The sequence below is a fragment of the Mytilus edulis genome, chromosome 5, assembly GCF_963676685.1.
Source record: "Mytilus edulis chromosome 5, xbMytEdul2.2, whole genome shotgun sequence".
NCBI lineage: Eukaryota > Metazoa > Mollusca > Bivalvia > Mytilida > Mytilidae > Mytilus > Mytilus edulis.
The window spans coordinates 65,638,917-65,651,804 of NC_092348.1; the positions used below are offsets into that span (position 1 = coordinate 65,638,917).

A 12,888-nucleotide genomic window follows, 5' to 3' on the forward strand; every position below is an offset into this window, starting at 1 on the left:
GTATAAAACCAATTTATTTAGGTGAACCTATATAAATAACCCTTTATACAAAGCAAAACATAGAATATATATTTATTAAGATATAATAAACTAAGATACATACTACATGATATACATACAATAAAATAAACATCATTTGGCGTTTAGCCGTCTCGGTTGCTGTCACAGTGATTGATTAATTCCCAAGCTTGAGAATTATATCAATCTGAAGATCTGAGTTCATGCTTGAACTTCTGAATAACGATAGGACACTAACTTTAAGTTCATGCTTGAACTTACTGCTGGACCTGTTCTTGTTTATGACTACAAGCATGTAGATAGAAAAACGTCAGTGATAGAAGTCCATGCATGGACTGACGTCAGGACTGACTTAAAACAGGGATCTGTTGTTAGTTAGTGTCTGGTCTATTTTAAATTTAACCAAATTACTGCTATAAGTCCCATTAACTGTGACAAGCAACTTAACAATAACTCTGCATCAAATTTGGGGAAAATGAGTTAATAATAACGAAAATATGCCAAATACAGTTGATGACTGGTATTTAAAGGAGACAACTGAACCCAAAATGAAGTTGGTTACTGTAAATTCAAAATCTACTGAGTGCGTATGGCAATGATAAATTTCGCATTTAATAAATGATACTATATCTTTCTACAGATTTTCTGAAATAGCAATGATAAATGCACGCATCAATTGCTGAATTTACAGTATCTTTTGAACAAATATTTGTAACTATATTAATATATCTCAATATGTGAATTGATATACAAATGTACTTTATATCAGATGCGAATAGATAAATAGCAATTAAAACGTCCATTACTAATCGTGTATCAGTATGTAACTCCGACGTGCTGGAAAACATTGTAAAATTTTAGTGATGAGCGCAAGTGTTCTGATTAACTAGCAGGCATTCCCAACTACAAGAATGTGAAGATGCTGTGATAAAATGAAAAGTTCACAAAGCAAAAACATTCACTACAATACTGTTGTTTAAAATCTAAATAATAATAAACGATGGTTTCTGTAAATGCCAATAAAAATAATAAGATTTAATTTCATTTAAAATGTCAAAATATAGTGTTAGGCTATGGAATGTATTCGACACGCTATTTCAAAATTAAAAATATTGATCAATCCATGATATAAAATATAAAGAAGATACTGCATAAACGCTAACACAAATTCCTTGAAGTCAGTAAGGTAAAAAGTAAAATGTTTTTATGTTCTTTTGTGCATAGTCATGTTATTTTGATCTGTTATATTTTGAACTATTATATGATTACTTGTACTCTATTTTCAGAATGTCCACATACAGCTTTGCCACCGTTATTGTTGTCTTGGTAGTCAGTACTTATGGACATGATTGCACAAAATACAGCCTGACGCCATCAGACCAGTCTCTTATTGATATGATGAAGCATTACTTGCATACATCACGGAAGGCGGACTGTCCAGTAACACATACACAACAAGGTAAGTCTTTGTAGTCTGTGTTTACGGACATGATTGTACAAAATACAGCCTTACACCATCAGACCAGTCTATTATTGATATGATGAAGCATTACTTGCATACATCACGGAAGGCGGACTGTCCTGTAACACCTTCAAAACAGGGTAAGTCTTTGTAGTCAGTACTTATGGCCATAATTGTACAAAATACAGCCTTACACCATCAGACCAGTCTATTATTGATATGATGAAGCATTACTTGCATACATCACGGAAGGCGGACTGTCCTGTAACACCTTCAAAACAGGGCAAGTCTTTGTAGTCAGTACTTATGGCCATAATTGTACAAAATACAGCCTTACACTATCAGACCAGTCTATTATTGATATAATGAAGCATTACTTGCATACATCACGGAAGGCGGACTGTCCTGTAACACCTTCAAAACAGGGTAAGTCTTTGTAGTCAGTACTTATGGCCATAATTGTACAAAATACAGCCTTACACCATCAGACCAGTCTATTATTGATATGATGAAGCATTACTTGCATACATCACGGAAGGCGAACTGTCCTGTAACACCTTCAAAACAGGGTAAGTCTTTGTAGTCAGTACTTATGGCCATAATTGTACAAAATACAGCCTTACACCATCAGACCAGTCTATTATTGATATGATGAAGCATTACTTGCATACATCACGGAAGGCGGACTGTCCTGTAACACCTTCACAACAAGGTAAGAAAAAAAAGTAGAAAAATATACAAATCAAGGTAACAAGAAAAAAAATCGAACTCGGAGTCCAATCAAAATCAAATTACGGAACGATTGAAAAACAACTGCTATATCGAATAAACAGAGATTCAGAGATAAATGATGTGTCGACAAGATAAGACTTTCCTGTTATGCATGTATCACCCACAGTACAAATTCATACTCAGTCAAACTCTCATCATTAGAAATTTAAAAGAGACACAACTGATAAAGTTACAGATCAGACGAATAGATCGCAGAAAAATAAAATATTCTTTCTAATCAAACTATTGGGTGTGATTATATAAATTAGTTTGCTTTTGTTGAATTTATATATAAATGTTTAAAGAAAAGAAACTTGTAATTTATTTATGAAAATGAGTATTCAAGTGATTATATCCTCACCAAAATGTTTTTACCAATTGAACTTGCATTAAATCATAAATATAAACGGGTGCCAAAGGCAAAAACGTTAAAGGACCAAGCTTCTCCAGTAATTCATATTCAATACAGTTTCGTACTGTAAGTAAATGTTTTGCTTTGTATATTTGAGATATTGGTGTGACATATGTCAGATGGGGAAAGAAAACTTGTCCTGAAAATTCGGAAATTGTGTATACAGGTATGTTGTTTTCATTATTATCATCATTTACGTAAATCAGAGAATTACTACACATTGAATGAAGCGCTAGACTGTAAAGGACAGTTTTTCTTGCTTACTACAGTTTTCTTTTCTTTTCTTTTCATAAACATATAGTTCTGTACTTTTGAAGTAATTTTTTTACCAGTAATGTACACTCATATATATTTTAGGTATATTAAAAGAGAAGTTTTTAAAAAGAACAAGAATAGCTAATGCTTGTGAAACAATCTGAAACACAGTTTTAAAGTCGAACTTAAAATACTCTACTTCTTGCATGTTAATAAATTAAACAATTTAAACACTGGTTTGTGATATCTTTGTCATTGTAACGTACAGACAAGTAATTTGAATAATGAAATTTGATATTTTAAATAAGATAATCATCTTAAACTTCTTCAGGGCAGGCTGGAGGTAACTATTATAAGAACAAAGGGGGTGGTTCCAACTATCTCTGTTTACCCAGAGATCCTGAAAATGGAAAAGCATACTCCTATGGAAATAATGTACTATATGGTGCCGAGTATGAGATACATTCAAGGTCGTCTAAACCATCCGGTTTGTCTGCCAGTTTGGGCGAAAAAGAGGTTCCATGTGCAGTATGCAGGAGGAATGGGAAAGTTTCTGTTTTAATGATACCAGGTAGTTTCATTATTAATATTTGTTTACACCATTATTTGGAAAAGAATAATAAATATTTTATAAAATAATGGGTACATTATTTAGTTACATTGTCACATAATATTGTTGATTATAAGGTTCAACATGAAATAATCTTGAATGCTACGGCTTAACATAATGTTCTGTATAATCACAATCATTATTTCCAATTATAAAGTAATAACTCGTTTTAATATAGAAACTGCATATTTTTACATTTGTTTTATTTAGGAAAAAAGTCCTGTTACAAAGGATGGCAATCCGAGTACAATGGCTTCTTGATGAGTGAAAATATAGGACATAACATTAAAGAATATATCTGTATGGACGGAGAGGCGGAACCATTGGACAATCGATCCTCCAACGAGGATGGTGCTTTGTTTTATCCTGTCAGAGCAAAATGTGGAAGTCTGAGATGTCCCCCATACAAAGATAATACTGAAGTGCATTGTACAGTTTGTACAAAATAAAATATATAACGTTCTTGTTTTTTCACTTAATTAATATCTAAGAGTTTTTGACAAATAGTATTCAACAAGAGTATTGGACAAATAGTATTCAACAGTCCTTGACATGTAAAATAAAAAACAAGTTTCTTTATCATATGATATAATTTTGAGCTGTCCAGTTTCTTTATATTGAGGATAACAAGTTATGATTCTTCTTTTTATGCGAGTAGCTCGGCCAGCCATTTCAAGTTGTTCTTGTTATTGACCTTGTGTATGTAGTGAAGTAAAAAATTACTGTTCTCATTTTAAAATAATGGATTCAATATTACATATTCGTTATGCCTTCCGTTATCTATTTATTAGAACTCATACTAATGACGTAATAATGAATATTACACTTTATACATTCCATGTTCCCAAACCGCGGAACTGATTCGCTCAAACCCTAGCAGCTTTCATTTGAAAGCCAGGAATAGATGAATATGTCGAAACTTTATGAGCTATACGACCAAAAGTTATATAAAAAATTGTAAAATTCGGCTATGGTCAACAATACCTGCGGGAGTTGTAAATATCTTTATTCAAGGTAGAATTTAGCAAAAACATGTTATAATTCCTTTCTGTACCAACGTTAACGCACTGAATACTGAGCTTATTAAACTATTATAGCTGATCGAGGATTTACATTCAAACAGTAGAGTTATCTACCAAGTAATACAACTTAATCACAATCTTTATATCTGAACCGTGAATAAATAGATGGTTTTCTTCTTTGTTTACAATCTCTATAGAAATTTAGAGGTGATTACGTCTCCTAAAATCTTTCAGTACCTTATTATAATCGATTTGTCTTCCTTTGTCACTTTCGTTAAAGTGTCCGAAACAAAAGGTATTCCTTACTCGATTCAAATGTGAGTTATACAAATCGGAGATTTAGGAGGGAAAACGCCTATTGCTTCTTGAATTAATAGGTCAAGGTTATTATAAAAAATAAAATTGTGTTTAGTAAAACTCTGAATGGTTTCTTGAGTTAAATCGATATGAAACTAATATATATGGAAGATATAGGAAGTGAAAAGAAGTCTACTGGTTTCGTTTGGTGTATTGTCAAAAGTTGAGGTCACTATCACTTAATATAGAAAATTGGAAAAACTTTGTAAGGATGGTCATTTGATCTTTTCTTGCATTATCAGAATACTCTAACACAAACGGAAGCTGAAGCCTAATGATTTTGTAATCAACATATGTCAAAGGTCAAGGTCAATTTTTCTAAAATTAAGAGGTCAATTTCTGGATGGTATCAAAATATGAATTATACAGATGAAAAATAAGCAATAGTAGCACACGTTTATTTGAAATGTACTTCTATTTTGAAACTTTGAAATAAAAATGTTTCTCATTGAATTCGCAGTTTGTGGAGCAAGTCTTTTTTGCAGCGACAGAATTTTACTTTGTTGTCATATGTTTTTATAAATTCATTACGAAAAACAGACTTATATTTGTGCACGCCAGACTCACGCTACATAAACATATACAAAAGACTTATTTTTGACGCTCGAATTAAAAAGGTTTAAAAGGCAAAAAATGTTTGACGTTGACGAGCATTGTGGACTCTATTTTCCAAAAGGTTTTTCCATACATAGCTCATGTTATTTATCCCTAAAATAGAAAATCCTTGGTATTTCGACAAATTCAAAGAAAGCTTACTAGACTAAAATAATAATTTTACTAGATTGAAACAGTCTCATTCAGGCAAATGACTTCACTATTCTCGATAAAAAAAAATTGAAGAGTTTTGGAGAAAAAAAGACAAAAATGACCATTCGAAATAGACATGGCGATGTAGCGCGATTAAGCTTAAAATGTATTACAATTTTGTTTGTACACTACAAATCCTATAAACAGTACCGATTTTACTGCGCCATAGATACATTTCGACCATTAATGTCTCTTCAGTGATTCTCGAAGTCAAAACATTTGAAAATCTGAATCTAAATACAAACATTGAATAGCCGATCTACCAAAATGGTCTAAAGGAGTACGGGCTATAATGACATAAAATGGCTCTAGATTTACAAAATCATAAAAATTCAAAAAGAGCTAATTTTTCTCAAAAAAATATTAGAATATGAGACAATGATTATAACTAAATGTTTTTATCTATAAAAAAAAAAGTGTTATGACGTCACAATGGTAGATGCAAAAGAAGTCATAATCAGAAATATAAGCAAAAATATAGAATTTGGAAAGGTTATGCTACATTTTGACCACCGCACCATCCTTGCACCAATTAGAAATTTTAAGATAAAAAAATGTTTTGGGTGCAAGGTTGAAGCGAAAGTTTATTTTAAATTTTTCAGTGTCAGGGAAGCAATAAAAAGCTGAAATTTGCCGTCAACATTAGACGTATTCCTTTGGCAAAGTTTAATTTATACGTTCTTATGATTCCAGATCCATGTATTTAGTTTTGATATTATATTTGTTATTCTCGTGGGACTTTGTCTGCTGCTTGGTCCGTTTCTGTGTGTGTTACATTGTAGTGTTGTTTCGTTGTTCTCTTATATTTAATGCGTTTCCCTAAGTTTTAGTTTGTTACTCCGATTTTGTTTTTTGTCCATGGATTTATGAGTTTGAACAGCGGTATACTACTGTTGCCTTTATTTATGCTTATACGAATTTTACCTTTTTGCCTATGAATCAGTAACATGAATTTCTTATTTTATTTTTGTAAGCATACCTAGTTTTACTTTAAAAAAAAACCAACCGAAAGCAATGAACTACATATTGTCAGGGAGTAAACAAAAACTTTGAGGATCATTTTCATTTAATATGAAATTTTAATAGACATGCAAAATATCAAGTTCTGTACATTCTAATATTTCTGCTAATTTCAATTCAAAAATCTTGTGTTTGAATGAGGCAATCTTCTGGTATAAGAGTCGGTTCCATGATTTGTGTAAGAAAAAAAGAGGGGGATGGAAGTAATTCCAGAAAACAAAGTATACCGAATTTAAGAGATTCATTTTTAGCTCACCTTTCCAAAAGGAAATGTGAGCTTTTGCCATCACTTGGCGTCCGTCGTCGTCCGTCCGTCGTCGTCGTCCGTCCGTCGTCGTCGTCCGTCCGTCGTAAACTATTTCAAAGATCTTCTCCTCTAAAACTACTAAACCAATTCAAACCAAACTTCATCTGATTGATTCCTAGGGTATCTAGAATAAAGTTTGTGTTTTAATTTCCATTTCATCAAAACACATGGCCGCCATGGCTAAAAATAGAACATAGGGGTAAAATAAAGTTTTTAGCTTATAACTCAAAAACCAAAGCATTTAGAGCAATCTGACACGAGGTAAAATTGTTTATCAGGTCAAGATCTATCTGCCCTGAAATTTTCAGAAGAATCGGACAACCCGTTGTAAGGTTGCTGCCCCAGAATTGGTAATTTTAAGGAAATTTTGCTGTTTTTGGTTATTATCATGAATATTATTATAGATAGAGGTAAACTGTAAACAGCAAAAATGTTCAGCAAAGTAAGATTTACAAATAAGTCAACATGATCGAAATCGTCAGTTGATCCCTTTAGGAGTTATGGACCTTTATAGTTATTTTTTAACCATTTTCCGTAAATCTTAGTTATCTGTTACAAAAATCTTCTCCTCTGAAACTACTTGGCCAAATTGAACCAAACTTGGCAACAATCATCATTGGGGTAACTATTTTAAAATTGTGTCCGGTGACCCGGCCAACCAACCAAGATGGCCACCATGGCTAAAAATAGAACATAGGGGTAAAATCATTTTTTGGCTTATAACTCAAAAACCAAAGCATTTAGTGCAAATCTGACATGAGGTTAAATAGTTTATCAGGTCAAGATCTATCTGCCCTGAACTTTTCAGATGAATCAGACAACCGATTGTTAGGTTGCTGCCTCTGAATTGGTTATTTTAAGAAAATTTTGCTGTTTTTGGTTATTATCATGAATATTATTATAGATAGAGATAAACTGTAAACAGCAAAAATGTTCAGCAAAGTAAGATTTACAAATAAGTCAACATAATCGAAATGGTCAGTTGACCCCTTTAGGAGTTATGGCCCTTTATAGTCAATTTTTAACCATTTTCCGTTAATCTTAGTTATCTTTTACAAAAATCTTCTCCTCTGAAACTACTTGGCCAAATTTAACCAAACATGGCCAAAATCATTATTAGGGTATTTAGTTTGAAAATTGTGTCTGTTGACCCGGCTAACCAACAAAGATGGCCGCCATGGCTAAAAATAGAACATAGGGGTAAAACGCAGTTTTTAGCTTATAACTCAAAAACCAAAGCATTTAGAGCAAATCTGAAATGGGGTAATGCTTGGGGTATACAATGTTTTTTTTTATACTTTCATCATAAATTATATTATGAACACGAGACAAACGAGACATTTCAGTGTGTCCACTCTTGTTTTTGCTTTTGAAGAAGATATGACAGAATCGAAGAACCATTTATATCAATTGAAAACCCAAAATAATCATTGATGGAAGATTTAAGCAAGAAATTTAATGTGAGCGATTCAGGCTCTTGAGAGCCTCTTGTTCTTAAATGTACATGATTTGTGAAAAACATGAGATATATTTTGAAATGATACCACCCATTTTAGCTCATTAGGCCCAAAAGGCCAAGTGAGCTTTTCTCATCACTTGGCGTCCTTCCTCGTCCGTTGTCCGTCGTCTGTTGTCCGTCCTCCGGTAACTTTTACAAAAATCTTCTCCTCTGAAACTACTTGGCCAAATTTAACCAAACTTGGTTGCAGTCATCACTAAGGTGTCTTGTTAAAATATGTGTCCGATGGCCCCGCCTGCCAACCAAGATGGCCGACATGTCAAAAAAATAAAAATAGGGGTAAAATGTAGTTTTTGGCTGATATCTCTGAAACCAAATTCTTAAGAGAAAATCCGAAAGGATTAAAAATGTTCATTACGTTAAGATCTATCAGCTCTAAAATTTTCAGATGAATCAGACAACCCGTTGTTGGGTTGCTGCCCCTTAATTGGTAATTTTAAGAACATTTTGCAATTTTCGGTTATTATCTTGAATATTATTATATAGAGATAAACTGTAAACAGCAATAATGTCCAGCAAAGTTAGATCTACATGACCAAAATTGTCAGTTGACCCCTTAAAGAATTATTGCCCTTTATAGTAAATTTTAAAAATCAAATTACAAAAATGTTTATTGTTGAAATTGATGGGCCAAGTTATTTTAGATAGAGATAAATGTAAGCAGAAAGAATGTTCAGTAAAGTTAGATTTACACAAACTCATCACCATCACTAAAACACAATATTGTCATGAATTCATGTGTGGCCTTTGTTTATTATGCACATAGACCAAGTGGGCGACACATGTGCTTTAGAGCCTCTAGTTTCGAATTTGATATGTCTTTTTGGTAATAGGCATGAGAACAAGTTTCATTACAATTGGTTGTGACAAAGGAAAGTAACAGAACGGTGTTTTATTTTAACTTGTAAAGGAACATTACTCCAGAACAGTGAAAGTATAACCACCCGAGTTCTGCCTTGATCTGTGTTTGGTTGTTAAAAGGGTTGATGAATGTGTTTTAATTTTAAAATATTACATAGGGGCAAAGTAAAGTTAGAGAACGGAAACCAATTTCGGAAACTAAGAATGTACATGGGTAAACCGTAATGACCAAAGTTTTTTTTTCACACAAATTCATATTTGTTTCCATTCACGTTCAAATTCTTTCAAGTTCCAACCAAACAAAATTGCACGCTGGGTCTGTTCCAAAGGATTTTTGTTCTAGTCTATCCATTAAAAGGTCGACTATCCATATATATATATATATGGATAGTCGACCTTCCCATGGATAGAAACAAGTGTCTGTAGTCTGTTAGCGTCCTACATATGTTTGTTAGTGTAACCTTTTAAAAGGTTTTGTTTTGAATAAATCTTGAATCATGTATTAGTAAGTGTTTATTCCTAAAAAATAAAGATAAGTGTTTTTATTTAAAAAAAAAATAAAGTGACATTTTAAAAATGTAAACACATTTTGTTTTTTGAACTATTTTTACATAGTGCATAATGAATACTGTCGTGATGAAATTTCAGAGATATCTATGTATATGTTTTGGATATATGATAATATATTAATCATTCATTTTACAACCAATTTTGGGGGGAACCGCGTTGACCGAGTGGTCTAAGTAGAAACTACAATGTAGTGTACCATTAGCCTGTTAACACTGGGGTTGTGAGTTCAAATCTTGCACATAGCAGGTATGCGCGGCTCAAATATCAATTGATAGGATTGATCGTTTTACTTTCGAAAATCGTTGGTTCTCTTTGGCTTCGACTGCTAATAAAACTTGACGTCATACAATTTGCACAATATGGTTGAAGGTGGTGTTAAACATCAATCAATAAATCAATTAATCATGCATTTTAATTATTCAAATATTATTCTCAATCAATATTTTTTTTCAAGAAAATAAAAGAAGTCATTGCATACTTGTTTCGATTTTCACTAAGTTTAATGTACTAAACTAAGTTTTGATTACAACTCCTTTAAAAAATATTTCAAATCCCTTATATGTACTATAACTTGACCGCAGAATAAAACACTGAAATCAAACTGCCAATTTGAAGAGCAAAAATCAAAACTGAAAATTTCCGCTTAAATCAATAAATTGCAAAAGACCACCTGCGGACCCTTCAGCATCGGATTTAACTTCCTTATTTTTATTCGTCATGGTTGAGAACTAAATATATTCCAGACAGCCAAGCGGACTCCTGACTTTAGCGAGGGTTTTGATGCCTGTGAAAAGATGACAAAGTTAATAATATGTCTATTCCTAAGTCACAGTAAAAGGAAAGTACACCAGACACACTTTTTGTTTACAAAAGTAATGTTTTCTTTGGGTAGACAATCCTTTGCACACCAAATTATTCAAAGTTTGGTCATTTCGAAAGAGAAATAAAAAAAACATCCAAAACAAATTCAGATATGACAGTCCCTTATCAAATGGCAAATCAAAAACCTCATCACAAACGGCAAACGAAAGAAAAACATCTATAATTTTCCGGCTACATACATTTCCTTATGTAGAATATGATGGAGTAAATCTTGATTCATATGTTAATTTTTCACATCAATTTCAATTTTACTGACATCAATATTAATTTAGAATGATGGCCATACCAATAATAATTCATATCAACAGAAATGCAGACTACTGGTCTGGTAATAACCCCAGGGTGATAAACCTCCACCAACAATGGCATCGTCCAATAGGTTGTACACTCATTCATAATAAATACCAGACTTTAAACGTTGCACGTCAGCCAAGCGTTCCGTCTTCAAAAGACTAACCAGTGACGTTCGAAAAAAAAACCCGTTTGTCACATTGAGAGAAGAGAATTCCAAAAAGTTTTGCCTAATACAGATAAGGTTACCTTTTTTTTTTTTTTTAGAAAACTCTATTAAAGTATTTCTAAGAATTAGTTTTTTGCAAACAATGCTTGTGACTATATTTATCATTATTCATGTCAAAACAAATGCTGGTTTCTGGGTTATTACCTTATCTGTTATATAGAAGGGTACCTCAGTGATAGATTACTTTTAAAAAAGTAGAATTATTTGTTCTCCTGATGATTTTTCTTAACATTATAAATGGATCTTTAAATCTTACTGTCTGTTGTCTGGTGTTAATTGTAAACTTTAAAAATTAAGTTTAGAGACAGAAGATAGGCAATACGATATGTAATATTTTGCACACATTGTTTAACAACATCTTTTTATTTAATTGAAGAAACACATTGAATGAAAATTCTATAAATAGTGCACATTTAAGTTCAAAGAATAATAAGAAAGTGAAAAAGTATTTCAATACTATCCTTCAATTTTTTTCATTCAGAACCAGTCAGAAGATTATTCTTGCAAATTAAGATGTTGTTAATTGTTCAAGTTGATTAAAATAATATATATAGCGTCATACACGTCATTGTTGTTGCATACATTATTCAAAGAATAGACGAGGTCTTGGTAAAAAATATGTTTAATACAAAAAGAAAAAAAAAAAAAACTAAATGAGCTTGACTTTGTAGGGCTGTAAGCGTAAACCCTATGATTATTCAATTTTGAAACTACGAACTTAAGTAAGGTAAAAGTTAAATCCAAATAACACTGAACTCTGAGGCTACTTTAAAACGGAAAGTCCCCAACCTAAATGGCAAAATTGTAAATGCATCAAAAACTAGTTTGAAGCAATGTGATTATTTGATCAAATTAACCAAATAAACTCATCATAGATATTATCCCTTATATGAAGTTTTTAGAAAATAATCTATGAATCGATTTTGGATATATGTTTCCTGATTATTTTTTTTAAAGTAACTCAATCACAACATTTTTGTGGATTTCAAAAGCCTCCAAGCTAGATAAATAACTTATACTGTAGATCAAACTTTCGCCTTAAATGACATGACAGCACTTCGTTATTCCCTTTAGACTGCATTATAATTTCTGATATGTCATTGCGAAATTATAGAACTGTATTCTATAAATTAAAAAAACCATAAGGCGTACCAATGCGTTTATGGCGCTGCCGCAGCTCTTTATTATTAACAAGTGTTGTACTTTTACAGGATCCCATGAAAAATAGATAGACACGCTTTGATATGCCATCCTTAGAAAATTAAGTTTATAAACATTTAAAAGGCTTGTTTTTAGCTAAACAAAACATATGTATCTCATATTTTAAACCACACAGCGGAACAGGCAGGCATGACTATTATTAAATGGTAATATGCACGTAAGAATTTCTAATCCACATACCCAATCCCAACCTTCTTTTCCCGTTTGCGTATGCATCAATATATCAGGGATAAGTGAAGAATCACTTTTACGTTTTTATGAGACAAAATGTTAT

The 12,888-nt window shown here is 32.2% G+C and overlaps 1 protein-coding gene across 1 annotated transcript; it reads left to right on the forward strand.

Moving 5' to 3' along the window:
- Positions 1-2,067: 2,067 nt before the first annotated feature.
- LOC139525195 (uncharacterized) lies at positions 2,068-3,977 on the forward strand. Its single transcript, XM_071320386.1, has 4 exons — positions 2,068-2,192; positions 2,761-2,829; positions 3,250-3,489; positions 3,739-3,977. Exons 1-4 carry the CDS (start codon positions 2,129-2,131, stop codon positions 3,975-3,977), a joined length of 612 nt encoding a protein of 203 aa, XP_071176487.1. The 5' UTR covers positions 2,068-2,128.
- The last annotated feature ends 8,911 nt before the right edge of the window (positions 3,978-12,888 follow it).

Excerpts from the sequence above, each read along its gene's own strand:
- LOC139525195 (XM_071320386.1), top strand. The coding sequence starts at position 2,129 with ATGATGAAGCATTACTTGCATACATCACGGAAGGCGGACTGTCCTGTA. Across the intron at positions 2,193-2,760 it reads TGTAACACCTTCACAACAAG|ATATTGGTGTGACATATGTC; the intron begins GTAAGAAAAAAA and ends TGTATATTTGAG. Across the intron at positions 3,490-3,738 it reads TTCTGTTTTAATGATACCAG|GAAAAAAGTCCTGTTACAAA; the intron begins GTAGTTTCATTA and ends TGTTTTATTTAG.